General features: G+C 44.8%; 1 protein-coding gene across 2 annotated transcripts in view; it reads left to right on the top strand.

Annotated features, from left to right (window-relative positions):
- The window catches only part of DPF3 (double PHD fingers 3), a 354464-nt gene extending 350874 nt beyond the window's left edge, over positions 1-3590 (top strand). For both annotated transcript variants that reach the window (XM_040333669.1, XM_040333670.1), the window contains one exon: positions 666-3590. In XM_040333669.1, the coding sequence (XP_040189603.1) occupies positions 666-760 (95 nt within the window). In that variant the 3' untranslated portion in view covers positions 761-3590. The remainder of the gene's footprint in view (positions 1-665) is intronic.
- The last annotated feature ends 11562 nt before the right edge of the window (positions 3591-15152 follow it).

Below are 15152 nucleotides of genomic sequence, written 5' to 3'. Positions count from 1 at the left end.
TTATCTATTACTTCTGTCTTACTTCCTGGAAAATGCTTTAGGTAATGACAGATGAAGGAGTTGACCAGCTGAGGGAAGATGATGCAGGGTGTGTGATAATGGGATCAGCTGGTCAAATCCTTCCTGTGTCATGACCTGTAGTCTGTCCAGGAAGTAAGGCAGAAGTAATGGATAAGTGTTTTTGAACAGCCATGAAGAGAGTGAGGTAAGTGCGTGTAGAATGGAAAGCTTTTTTTTTTTTTTGCAAAGTATCTTATTGCTATATTGGTACATAGGGAAGCTGGAATTTGGAAAAAAAAAACTAGCCTTTAAGCATAGAAAAACTTCTCCACAGGGCAGAAAGGTCCATCACCTAAAGGCACTAGCATGAAACTGAAGTCTCACAGATGGGGTCAGGTTATAGGAGAAAGCCCAGGGAACATGTCCAAAAGGTTTGCTAATGTCCAATCACCTTAAGGTAGCAGCCTTTAACACAGGGTCCTTGAATATCCAGTTTGTGAATAGCCAAAAGTAACTACTGGAGATTGAAAAGTTGTCAATCCGTTTACAGTACATGCATGCATCTCATATCTATAGTAACGAACTTATGAACACTGCAACATATATGGCAAAAAATAATGAATATGATTTTAATGGTTAACAGAATAACTCTGCTTTTCCTGTAGGAAGTTGGAGCTGCCATTTGTGCATCGAGGACTTACAAGAAGGTGTGTCTATGCTCCAAGTCACACTGGATACTGGCCATGAAGATACCTACTAAATGCAGCAATTCCATTTTTTTTTGTATAAAAAAAAAATCACAATGGTTTGCATTATTCTATGGTTATGACACTACAGTCACCATGACATAAAAAACATTAGGGTTAAAGTGCAAGTTGTGCAAGTTCACCTTTACAGAAAAATCTGTAAGGTGAACTTACACGGGACCCCCTCTTCACGCCCGTTTTCGCTAACCTGCATGGCGGCGATCACCCGTTTTTAGTCCTGGTATAGCCACCTCCTAGATCGGGCACTTAGAAATCCTCTCAGCTTTCTTTCCTCTGCCTCCCTGCTGAGAGGAAGAGCTACGCAGGTTCCGACTCCATCACATGGGTGTCGCCGACCAATTAGAATGCTTCTAAACATCCATCTTCATTTAAGAGATTAAGCTCCGGAGCCATGAGGTGGCTATACCGGGGCGCAGAACAGGCGATCACAGCCATGCAGGTCAGCAGGACTGGGGGCAGGGGGTGAGGAGGTGGTCCTGTGTAAGTTCACCTTAGAGATTTTTGTAAAGGTGAATTAAGAACATCACCAGCTAGCAATACAGATTGCAAAGTCTTAAACACAAAGCATAATATTTACTGTAAAGATGCCCACATTCCTTATCACAATCTATATAATGTAGCATTGTCAAGACCTGCCATAGTTGTTATGCTGACTTGAAGATTTCCTGAGCTCTGACCTAGATGTAATATTCATATGTGGAAAATCTGAGAAACATCAGAAGTCCTAACAGCTTTTTATAGGTCAGCAAACCAAATATATTATGCAAGAATCAATATGACAGCCAGGCAGCAAGCTTTTTTCAGAAATAGAAACAGGTTAACTTTACCAAGGCTATATTGAAGACATTGTCAACTTTTGTACAATTACATTGATTTACTAGGCCTCTTGTACAGAAGCTTCCCTTTTAAAGCGGTTGTAAACCACAGTCATGAAATTCAAACTAAGCACATATCTGTAGTGTTTACCGGTCTCTCTCTGAAAGGTCTAAGTGTCGTTTCTCTCTGGTGCTTCGCTCCTCTGCTATTAGCATGAGTCGCTTCTGAAGTTTCCCGACACATTAGATAACATTTGTGACTGGGAGGGAGCTAAGCACACAGCTTGTCTATTCATAATACAGCTCTGCATGTTCCTTCATGCCTCTGCCTATGTGAAGGGGGTGTGTGTCCCTTTCCTCTAATCAGCTTCCACACAGTGTATAAGCGCTGTAACTTCAACTCTCCATCCCCCTCACAGATGCAAAAGGATTTTATCACAATTGTGCTCTTTTGAAGGAATGCAGACAAGAGAAGACTGCAGATAAACAAGCAAAACTTATTTAGGAGGATTTGTTTCATCTGAGGCTATTCACTACACTGCGTATATGAGGGGGTTTACAACCACTTTAACCAAATAAACTTCACTGTTCAAATTGAAAATTCCAGAAGGGCTAGAGAGAACAGATTTGAATATACTATGAATGCATATGTTCGTAGTTGTATATAAATATATTATTTACACATTCCGGTATAAAAACTGCCCTACTCAGTATTTTAGTTCTGAAACTTTATATTTGTACATGCCGAAAATGGCACAATCTCTTGTGACTTATCAGAAATAGATGAGGCTCTAGAGACTAAAATGGCTCTATAGGCACTATTCATGGAGATAGTTTAGTTATTTTACTCCTGTTTATCTCATGAACATTTATGTTCAAATATAACTTTAAAAAATTGTTTACATGAAATGGACATGCAATTGTTGACTTCTTTTCTCATATGTAAAAAAAAAAAAAGAAGAAGAGGAGAAGAAGAAGAAAAAACCCTTGTGTGCTATAAACTCATCTCATACACAAGAAAATTGTTTAAAGATAATCAATTAATTTTTAGTTTAAAAAAAGGCAAATAATTAATGGCAAACTACCATATTCTTTTATGAAATTATGTTATTGTGATAAAACTTGCAAGTCTTTGAAGGCAGACATTCAAATTAATATATTGTAAGAAAGAAGGCTGTAGATGGAGAGACAAACCTCTGACCATCCTGCGCTGCAGAGCAGTTTAACCACAAGACTCTCTGCCAACATCCAAGTGTTACTGTCATATGAGAACAACTTACTTCTATTTTAACTTGCTTTCAACTCCATTTTTAAAACAGTTGGGACGCTGTGTAAAATCGACATGAAAACAGATTTCAATGATTTGCAAATTTCATAAACCCATAATTTTATTCACAATAGAAAACAGAAAACATACCAAATGTTTAAACTGAGAAAATGTACCATTTTAAGAAATAAAGGTAAATTTGAAACGGATGCCAGGACAACAAAGAGCTGGCAAAAATACAACCCCAATTCCAGAAAAGGTGGGACAGGGCCATGTTTACAACAGTGTAGCATCCCCTCTTATTTTAACACTGTAAAAATCTGGGATTTGAGCAGACCAGTTGGAGTTTTGGAAGAGGAATGTTGTTGCAATCTTGACTGAGCATATGCGATTTTAAAACCTGGATATCTATTAGCATTGCTAGCATTTATCATGCACCCCCATACCATCAGAGATTAAGGCTTTTGAACCAAGTGCTTATAACAAGCAAGAAGATATTGTCCCTGCCGTGACGTCATCGCACCTCAACGCTGTGCTCCAAGCCTCTCCTGTTTATACTGTCCGGACTTCCTGATTCACAAACAGACGGAGCCATACAGAATTAAGAGACCACACACAGCTGACACCTAGTGTGGATTGTCGCCACACCATGGGCCAGTCAGGACTTGTATGCCGAATATACAGAATTTCATGTAAGTGGATAATGTGCCTACAGTAAATTAAAAATTGCACTGTTCCTTACCCGGTGGCGCCTTCTCTCTTTTTTGTCTATATTAGAGTCTGCCTCTCATCTTTCCTTTGGAGGCCTGCCCTGGAATATGGACTTTGTATAACAATTTTTGAAAAAAATGGTAGGAATAATAAATATTAAATAAGTTAAACCATAATAAAAAATGTAATAAACAATGTAAAATCAAACACCAGCCTACCTATACAACTAAAGTGATTTATATGTATATAATTTGCCCTAAGGACAAATTTGTGCTGATAGTGCACTAAGATAAAAAAAAAACTTTTTATCTATAGGACTATTTATCCTAATTTATTTTTTCCCCCCATTTCATCTTTCATAAACGAAGTGTCTCCTATACACGCTGAAATATCATAAGGACTTTTTGCTAAACTGACTCATTTATTACTTACACTGATTACAGCGCCACTACCCTTTATGTTTTTATAACAAGCAGGAAAGTCTCTCTTTAGTCCAGAGGATGCAGTGCCCACGGTTGCCCAAAAAAATATGTCTCATTTCGATTCATCTGATCACAAAACAGTTTTCAACTTTTCAATAGTCCATTTTAAATGAGTTTTGGCCCAGAGAAGACATGGCCTTTCTGGATTATGTTCAGGTATGGCTTCTTCTTTGCAAGCTTTACCTTCATTTGCATGGCAAACTGTGATCACAGTGTGATTTTTTTTAAAGCATTCCTGATCCCTTGCAGTGATGTCCATCACAGAATCATTTTCTATATTTTCTATTTTCAATCGGAATTGGGGTTGCAATAAGATCTTTAAATATGTCATAAAGGACTCAGCTGCACAGATCTGAAGCTTCACTTGCACAAATCAGACCAAATTCCTGCCTTTTTTTTTACTAGTGAGTTATCGATACTAAAGAGTATGACTTACTTTTTTTACTTTCTTTTTTTACTGAATTGTGTAAAGTATAGTGCTGTCTTCTTATAACCATTTCTGGTAGTTTTCAGTGTTAAAATTTTTCATTTTTTGTGGAGTGGGATTACGTTTTTAAACAGTATTATTTTAGAAATATCCCTCTACTGACATGTCTGAAATTAGAATAGGGTTCTTTTTATCAGGTGTCCCCTGGAGTATGTATGCTTAGTATAGTATGCCATTTTGGTATACTGAGGCTGGGTTCACACTACTACACTACTTTCATCCTACTTTGCTCTGTGTTCAATGTTTGCCTATGAGAGCGTCTTGTAGCGTCCTACACAAGTCGGTCCGACTTTGAAAATGCTCCCTGTACTACTTTTGGTCCTACATTGATCCTACTTCAGGCCCATTGAATATCATTGAAGTCGGACCAAAGTAGTATCCTGTTCATGAAAGTAGGATGGATGTAGGACCAATGTAGGATAAATGTAGGACCAATGTAGCAGAGCAAAGTAGGATGAAAGTAGTGTAGTAGTGTGAACCCAGCCTAAGAACTAAAACATTAAGGTCTTCTATAGTGTGGTCAGGTTGTGAGAAGTGATGTCCCACAGGTGTGCATAAACTGTCTTCCTTATGTTCCTTGATGGTATGTCTGTGTAGATTCATCCTCGCTTGTAACTTCTGTCCTGTTTCACCAACATAGGATCCTTTGCCACACCTTTTGCAGTGGATGAGGTACAGTTGTATGATCCCATGATATTGAAGTTCCCATTTGTGTGTGTGTGACACTTTTGGATAGATTGCATAGTTGCATAGTTTGCAGCGTTTTTTATTGCAGGGTTTGCTTCCATTATTAGTGACTTCATAATCAGAGTGAAGTTTCCTGCTGATTAGTTTGTGTCTGAGGTTGGGTGGTTGTCTGAAAGCCAATAATGGGGGTTGTTGGAATATTCCTTTCAGAGTTTCATCCTCTGTTATATATATATATTTTTTTTTCTTGTTTTGTTTTAACATTCTGCCCAAAAAATTGTAAATCAGTACTGCTTGGACCTTGAAGAAGGGGTAACACCCCAAAAGCTTGTCCTGAAAAATTGTATGTTCGTGCAAATAAAAAAAGTATCACGGACAGTACTCAATTTTCTATAAAACGGGAACAAACTTAACTGCTTGCCGACCAGCCGCCGCAGTTATACGGCGGCAGGTCGGCTCTGCTGGGCGAGATCACGTAGCTATACGTCATCTCTCCCAGCAGCCAATAGGGGCGCACGCACGCCCCCCCGCTCGTCCCTGATTCCAGCGCGCTGTTCATACAATGCATGAACAGCGATCAGTCATTTCCCCTAGTCAGTCCCACCCCCCTTCAGTTAGAACACACACAGGGAAAATACTTAACCCCTTCCTCGCCCCCTAATGTTAACCCCTTCCCTGCCAGTGACATTTTTATAAAAATCAATGCATTTTTATAGCACTGATCGCTATAAAAATGCCAATGGTCCCAAAAATGTGTCAAAAGTGTCCGCCATAATGTCGCATTGATTACTATAAGTCATTTCCCCTAGTCAGTCCCACCCCCCGTTCAGTTAGAACACACCCAGGAAACCTTATTAACCCCTTCCTAGCCCCTAGTGTTAACCCCTTCCCTGCCAGTGGCATTTTTATAGTAATCAATGCATTTTTATAGCACTGATCGCTATAAAAATGCCAATGGTCCCAAAAATGTGTCAAAAGTGTCCGAAGTGTCTGCCATAATGTTTGCAGTACCGAAAAAAACACTGATCGCCGCCATTACTAGTAAAAAAAAAAAATATTTATAAAAATGCCATAAAACTACCCCCTATTTTGTAAATAAACGCTTATTGCGATTTTTTTTACGTAAAATATGTAGAAGAATACGTATCGGCCTAAACTGAGGAATTATATATATATATATATATATATATATATATATATATATATTTATATTTATATTTGGGGATATTTATTACAGCAAAAAGTTAAAAATATTCATTTTTTTTCAAAATTGTCACTCTATTTTTGTTTATAGCGCAAAAACTAAAAACCGCAGAGGTGATCAAATACCACCAAAAGAAAGCTCTATTTGTGGGAAAAAAAGGCCACTTTGCACGACCGCGCAATTGTCACTTAAAGCGATGCAGTGCCGAATCGCAAAAAGGGGCCCGGTCATTGAGCAGCAATATGGTCCGGGGCTGAAGTGGTTAAGCTAGCCAAATATGGCTTCACCTTTGCTAGATTCCTGTGATGGCACCACCTGGCTTGACAAAACAACACAAAAAATGTTTTGGAGTGCTCTGCCTTTCCCAGGAACCTTCCCCAAAAGGATGGTGACGACATCACACCCAGCATTGAATAAGATAGGAGTAAGGGAAGTATAAAATGTTACCTTTTCCCCTTTACTGGTATCTTTGACAAATAATACAGGAACAAAGATTGTTTCTGGACAGCCGCACTCTGAACAAATTGTAGCCTTTATTAAAATAAGGACTTCGCACTGAAACTAGTGCTTAGTCATAGCTTATGACTAAGCACTAGTTTCAGTGCGAAATGTGTCAGCAGTCGGGTTTTATTTTAGGTTGCTGTGATTTGTAGTGCTGTCCTTATTTTAATAAAGGCTACAATTTGTTCAGAGTGCAGCTGTCCAGAAACAATCTTTGTTCCTGCTTTGCTAAGTGCATTGCCTGCACCTGAGTTGTCTGCAACAGAGGATATTCATCTGGGTTCCCACCTGGAGCGGCTACTCCCTTTTCCCATCTTTGACAAATAATTCTATTTTCTCTTGTGTTCATGGACAGACACAGCAGAATCACTGAACAATAGGGACGTCCCCAAGAAGTGTCAAAAATCGAGGGGTGGGAACAGCAACCAAAAACAAACTTCACCCCAAACATAACCAGAGCTCCTCAACAGAGGAGAAGCAACTTGCACGGCCGTCTGCAAAACCTTGCAGCCAAAGCTAGCATCTGAAAATGCACTCACATCAACCTTGTAGAATTTGGTAAAAGTGTGAATGGACGGCCAAGTCGCTGCCTTACACACCTGGGAGACAGATGCTTGATGTCGGAAAGCCCAGGAGGCACCTATCGCCCGGGTAGAATGCGCCATGACAGGAAATGGAGTTGCCCGTCCATGTATGGCATAGGCCTGAATTATGACCTGTCTAATCCATCTAGAGATGGTGTTCAATGAGACCGCCATACCCTTCTTAGGACCAGTCACCGAGACCAACAGTGAGTCCGATTTCAGGAACGAAGCCGTAGCGGAAAGGTACACCCACAGAGCACGGACCACGTCCAAAGAATGTAAAGCAGCCTCTTTGGGATGCGAAGGTCGAGGACACAAGGACGGAAGTACAATGTCCTCATTGAGATAAAAAGCCAAAACGACCTTAGGAAGAAACAAAGGCTGCGGGCTTAGCACCGCCTTAGCCTTGTGGAGGATTAGATAAGGAGCCTTGCAAGACAAAGCCGTCAGCTCAGAAACACGTCTTACTGAGGTAATGGCCACCAAAAAGGCCACCCTTTGAGAGAGTCAAAGGAATCTCCCTGATATTTTCAAACGGTGGTTTCTGAAGCACCGGGAGGACCAAGTTCAAGTCCCACGGAGGAAAAGGCAGTCGTACCCGGGGGCACCACATGTCGAACCCCCTGTATAAACATACTCACCAGGGAATGCGCCGCCAAAGGCCGTTGAAAAAAAGACGGCCAGGGCAGGAATCTGCCCCTTAATAGTACTCAAAGCAAGTTTTTGGTCCACACCACGTTGTAAAAACAGCAGAATTCTGGAGACCGAGTACACCTGAGGTCGCCACTTTAGCTCCTCACACAGAGATGTAGGATTTTCAAGTACGATGATAAATCTTCCCAGAGGAAGATTTTCGTGCTCTCAACATGGTAGTAATGACCACATCCGACAGGCCGTGGTCCCTCAACACCTGGCTTTCAATAGCCACGCCATTAAAGCCAGCGACTGTAAAGCAGGATGAAGTATGGGACCTTGTGACAAAAAGGTCCTTTCGCAGCGGTAGTCGCCACGGAACATCCGCCACCAGACGCACTAGGTTGGCGTACCAGGGATGGCAAGGCCAATCCAAAGCAATCAGAATCATTGGGATTCCCTCGGTCTGCACCCTGTGAAGCAGACGAGGCAGTAGTTTCAGTGGGGGAAAGGCGTAAATCAGCTGAAACTACCCCAACCAGGCCACCAATGCGTCTGTCGCATCGGCCCTGTGGTCTCTTGACTGTGCCACAAACCTTGACACCTTTCGATTGAGTCGCAAGGCCATCAGGTCCATGTCTGGCATGCCCCACCTGTTGCAAATTTTTTCAGAATGTCCTTCTGCAAGGCACGAGTGTGAAATTGAGCATATGGTACCGCCTCGAAGGAGGCCACCATGAGGCCCAGGACTTGCATGCAAAAATGCAGCGACAACCTCCTGCGGGAGGACAGCAGTCTCACCGCTTCCTGCAAAGTTTATAGTTTGTTAGAGGGAAGAAAAACTCTTGCCTCTAGGGAATCCAGGACCAGACCCAGGTACTCCAGGCGGCAAGTCGGCACCAACACTGACTTCTGGAGGTTCAGGACCCAACTTAAATCTCGGAGGGTCTGGATGACAATAGCCACATCCACCTCTAATTCTGAGCTTGAAGCAGTTCTCAGAAGAAGGTCGTCCAGGTATCCCACTATAGCGATACCTTGCTGTCTCAACAAAGCTAGGACCAGGGTGAGAACCTTGGTAAACACCCTTGGCGCTGAGGCAAGGCCAAAGGGGAGAGCCACAAAATGATAGTGGTCGTCCCCAACCGCAAAGCGGAAGAACCTTTGATGTCTGACAAATATGGGGACATGCAAGTACGCATCCTTGATATCCAAGGAAGCCAGGAAATCTCTCAGATGGAGTGCCGTTACTACCGAGCACACCGATTCCATCCTGAACTTCTGGACTTTGACAAAGTAGTTTAGAGCCTTGAGGTCCATGATTGGGCGGACCCCTTCCTTCTTTGGGACCACCACAAACAGGTTTGAATAAAACCCTTAAAACCTTTCCAGCTGGGGCACGGGCACAATCACTCCCCGTGCCAGCAGATCCTGCACGGCCCCAAACAGGCCTGCCCGATGAGTCAGGGGGAGCTGAATGAATGAATGAAAATTTATATATAGCGCAGCACATGCGAACTTAATCGCCTCTGGGCGCTTGTTGTTCCTGTCTCCTTTGGTATCAAAAGAGATGAGTCTTGATCTTTCTCCTGAACGTCAAGTGGTTCTCCTACAACCGAATGCTGGTTGGTAAAGCGTTCCATAGTCTAGGCCCTTGGACCGCAAATCTCCTTTCTCCTTTGGACTTGTATCTGGCTTTGGGTATCTGGAGGAAATTTTGATTGGTGGATCGTAGAACGCGATTGGGATTATGAGCTTTTATTTTTTCGCATAGATAATGGGGAGCATTCCCATAGATACATCTATGCGTTAGACAGAGTGCTTTAAAAGTGATTCTGTCTTTTACTGGTAACCAATGAAGGGATCTCAGTGAAGGTGAGATCGATTCCCAAGGTTTTTTCCCAGTCACAAGTCTAGCGGCCGTATTTTGAACGACTTGTAGACGAGCGATTTGGTACTTGGGGAGTCCGAGGTAAAGGGCGTTTGCATAGTCCAATCTTGAGTTTACAATAGCTCCCACCACGACCGCTATGTCTTCCTTGGGAATAAAAGGAGTAAGTCTGCGTAGTAGGCGCAGCTGAAGGTTTGAGGGAAAAAACCTGTTTGGAGGGTAGGAGAGGAACTATATCTTGTACCCTGAGGAAACTACTTTGCAAACCCACCGGTCGGACAGTAGCGAAGACCACCAAGCCACGAATGTGAGAAGGCGACCCCCCACCCTTGTGTCGGGCGGGGGCAAACCTTCATGTGGTCGCAGGTTTGTGCTCAGGCTTGTTGGGGTTGCTTCTGTCCCTCAGCAGGAGCCTTGTCGGTCTGGGAGCTCTTACCTGTAGCTCCTGGCGGATGAAAAAGCCGCTTATGAGTGGAGAAGGATGGCCCATGCCTACGGCGTGGCTCTTTACCCTTTCTGGATTGCGGAAGCAGAGTACACTTACTGCCCGTGGCATCCTTTATGATGTCGTCCAGGGAGGCTCCGAAGAGCCAATCTCCCTTGAAAGGCAAATCAAGTAAGACCTTCTTGGAAGCTTGGTCCACGGACCAGCATTTTAGCCAAATCAGGCGACACAGAACCACTGCAGAGAATGAGGCTCTGGACAGCAACCAAATGGTACTGACTCACACACAAACTTGAGGCCCTGTACCAATTGGACGGCCAGGTCCACACAGGTCGGAGAAGCCTGGTGTTCATTTAACTCATGGTGCAGCATCTTAGCCCACTCTGTAAGCATCTGGGACACCAAGGCACCAGCGACAGCTATACACAGTACACACTGCTGACCCCACTACCGTGAACAGAGAGCGGGCCACTGCCTCAGCTCTCTGATCCCCCGGGTCCTTGAAAGCAGGAGCACCTTCCACTGGGAGCATGGTAACTTTGTTTAGTCTGGACCAGTGTTTCTCAACTCCGGTCCTCGGGGCGCACCAACAGGTCTTGTTTTCAGGCTTTCCATTATTGTGCACAGGTGATTTTATCAGTTTCACTGCCTTAGTAATTACCACAGCAGTTTGATCTGAGGGAAATCCTGAAAACATGACCTGTTGGTGCGCCCCGAGGACTGGAGTTGAGAAACACTGGTCTGGACACTGGAGGGTCCACAATGGGGAAGAGGTCCATTTTTTTTGAAAATCTTCCTCAAAGAGGGGATAATGTACCACAATACATTTCGGAACCGAGAAGGTTCTCTGCGGGCAATCCCATTCCTTGAACAAAAGCTTATCTAAGTAAGGCACACAAGGAAACCTTTTCAGTGCGGGCTGGCTTGCGGAACCCAAATAGGACCGACACCTCTGCAGATGAGCCTGACTTATCCTACAATTTAAGGGCATCACGCACCACAGTGATAAGTGCTCCAACCAGTGCCCTATCACGTGCTGACCCGGACACGGAGTCATCCTCACTGTCTGTAGGTTCGTGCTCCCTAACCTCTGAACCTGGGCTGGTAGCCGTAACCAGGCCGAATCTGAATCAGATAACTCCAGAACATGGTGGGGGGAGGGGGCGCTTTTTACCCCCCTTTTTCCCCCACACACACCGCAGCCACCCTGGCCACAAAGGCCTCCAGGACTGCCGACAGCCTCCACAGATACTGCAGGTGCGGGTGCACCGGTTGCCATTACAGGCATGTCAGGGGAAGGGGCACCCGCTTCGCATGCCACAATGACCACTCGTCTGACCCTGGGGGATGTAGCACCGGCACCAACCCACCCTCCTCGCTGCTTATTATAAAACCGATGGTAAAGTGGGGGACCCAGAGGACTCACTACCCTGGTGGGGTAGAAAGAAAAGCTGCCCAGCACTGACCGCCCTGTCCTGACAGAAGGATATCCCCTGGAGCCGCAGCATGTGCCCGAGATATAGCAGGAAAGAAACCAGCTGTATTGCACTGCCCATAACGCTGACCCTGTCACTAGAGAGCGAAACCACCAAAAACATGGCTGCCGAAGGGCCGCCCTGCAGAGAAAATCACGTGGACTCCGGGAAACTGGCCGCCATATAGTAAACAATACCAAAGCGCGCGGACCACCCACAGAGTAAAAAGGCGTGCGGCAACAAGATAATGGCCGCCATACATAAGCATTATAGCAAAGGGAAAATGGCCACTGTGCAGCAGAAAAAAACCACACGTGCAGTGCAAAAACACTACCACCGGGACCCTCACGCGGCAGGGTGAGATATTTCCCTCCCTCAGGAGCAACCTACAGGACAGCGTGCAGCCCCCCCAGGTGAGGGAAAACCCGGAACGCAGCAGGCCCCTTAGGCATGAGGAGGAGGAGGGATGGGAGGGAGAGAAGGGAAGGGTGACAGGGACCCCCGATCGACCTCCCAGGGAACATCCAGCCATCCCACCCCCTCCAAGGCGGGGTGGGGGGGGGGGGAGTACTCACCGATCCTGCAAAATAATTTTTGCTGGAATCATCCCACCACAGACCCACCACCCGAGCAGTACAAAGGTAGCTGTCCGCCCGGCACACTGTGACTGAGACAGTAGATAACCCAGTTATATGTGTGCCCCAGAGCGCAAAGCTCACCGGCCACCCCTGGAGCAAAATGGGGCATGTCGTGGCCGACCCAGCACGTAGCTAGAGGCCTGCACACACTCCCTGGCCAAAACTGGGGTGACAAGGAACCGACGTCCAGCCTGTCGCCCAGTCGGCAGTTCATAGCAGATCTCAGGATCGTAGCAGAAAAAAAAAAAAAAAAATTCAAAAAGCTTATAAAAAAAAGCATAGAAAACCAAGGGCCCATAGGGAGCCAGGTCCACTCCTAAGCTAGGCAGACAAAAACTGAGGCTGCTGTGTGCAGGAAGTGGGGTTGTACCTAGAGGGACCGCCCGCTGGGCGGTACTGTACAGTTTAAGGTTTTATTAACACTTTAACAATCTTTTCTGCCTAGTCCTCTCCTGATAGAAGGAAAGTCAGTCCATGAACACAAGAGAAATCCTATTTTCTTTATTGTACATCATGGGACACAGAGCAGCCATAGTAATTATTATGTGGGATGTCCCAAAGCAATGCCACTGAGGGGAGGGGGAAACAAATAAAAGCAGGCCGCCATCAGACATGAGGACCTATACTGCTGCTTGCAGTACACTGCGCCCAATGACCACATCCTTTTGCCGTCTTACATCCAACTGATAACATTTTGGAAATGTATGGACTGACGACCAAGTTGCGGCCTTGAAAATCTCATAGAGGCTTGGTGATACACCGCCAATGAAGCACTCAATGCTCTAGTAGAGTGAGCGCTAACTTGAAAAGGCAGAACTTTCCTTTTCAAACCATAAGCCTGGATTATAACCTGACGAATCCACATTAAAAATAGTCGATTTAAACGCTGCCTGCCCTTTCCTGGGCCCTTCTGGCAGCACAAACAAAGCATCAGTTTGTCGTATCTGAGCTGTCACCTTCACATAGAGCTTGGCAACTCTCACTACATCAAGAGAATGTAACAATTTGTTCTCTGGAGAATGAGGATCTGGAAAACAGGAAGGCAGGAAGACATCTTGGTTCAGATGAAAACTGGACACTACTTTTAGGTAGAAACGTTGGGCTAGGACGCAACACCACCTCGCCCTTACGAGGAATTGAGTATGGCTCTTTACATTAGAAAGCTGTAAATTCTGATACTCTCCTTGCCGAGGTTACTGCAACCAAAAAAACCCCCAAAAAACTTCCTTGTCAAAAGGATCAAAGGAATATGGCGCATCGGCTCACAGGGTTGTCTTTGCAATGCCGATAAAACTAGATTCAAATCCCATGGGGTGACCTAACTGGTGGGATTATACGAGTTACCCCCTGTATTAAGGCCAGATCAAAGAATGCAAAGCAAGCGGCCTTAGAAAGAATACTGACAAGGCCAAGATCTGATCCTTGATTGTACTCCAGGCTAGCTTGATTTCTATCCCCAACTGTAGGAAGGCAAGAATTCTTACTATGACATACTTCCGAGGATGCCATCCTTTGGTTTCACATCAAACATAGGCCCTCCAGACGCTATAATAAAAGGTCTTGGAAGCCAGCTTCCTTGCATTCATCAGGGTAGTTACCACTGAGCCTGAAAGCCCCCGACTATTTAAAATGTGGGCTTCAATAGCCGCGCCGTTAAATTTAGCAACTGTAAGGCAGGATGAAACACCGGTCCTTGCGACAGCAAGTCTGGAGGGGACGGAAGAGTCCACTGTTTTCCTACCGTCACCCTTACAATCTCTGCATACCAGGATTTTCTGGGCCATGCTAGGGCTACTAGTATTACCGGCTTCTGTTCCTCCTTGATGCTGCAGAGAAGCCGCGGTAGCAGCTGAACTGGATGGGGAATGCATAAATCAGTGAGAACTGACCCCAAGGGGTTACTAACGCATCTGTCCCACATGCAAGTGGATCGTTTGTCCTTGACACAAAGTTGTCCAACCTTTTGTTGAACCTAGACGCAAATAGATCTACGTCCGGGGTGCCCCATTTTTGGCAAATGGCTGAAAAATTTTCGGGGTGGAGAGACCATTCTCCCGGGAACAACTCTTGGTGGCTCAAGAAATCCGCCTGCCAATTCTCCACTCATGAAATGAAGACTGCCAATAGGCAAGACACATGTTTCTCTGCCCAGGCCAGAACATGGTTCACTTCCCTCTGGGTGGCATGAGTTTGTGTACCCCCACTGCTGTGGTGTTATCGGATTGTATCCTGACGGGACAACCTTGTAATCTTTAAGTCCAGGCCTCTAGGCCCAGACGCACTGCCCGAAAATGTTGATGGGCAACTTCCCTTTGAGTGGTCTCTTCCAGAACCGCTCCCCAGCCTAAGAGGCTGGGATCCATTGTTACAACCTTCCAGGTTACTGGCATAAAGGATTTCCCCTTCTGCAAATTTCTGGTCATCGATTGAGATACTACTACTACTACTACTACTACTACTACTACTACTACTACTACTACTACTACTACTACTACTACTACTACTACTACTACTACTACTACTACTACTACTACTACTACTACTACTACTACTACTACTACTACT

This window comes from Rana temporaria, chromosome 13 (assembly GCF_905171775.1).
Source record: "Rana temporaria chromosome 13, aRanTem1.1, whole genome shotgun sequence".
NCBI lineage: Eukaryota > Metazoa > Chordata > Amphibia > Anura > Ranidae > Rana > Rana temporaria.
This window is presented reverse-complemented; position numbering and strand designations above follow the sequence as displayed.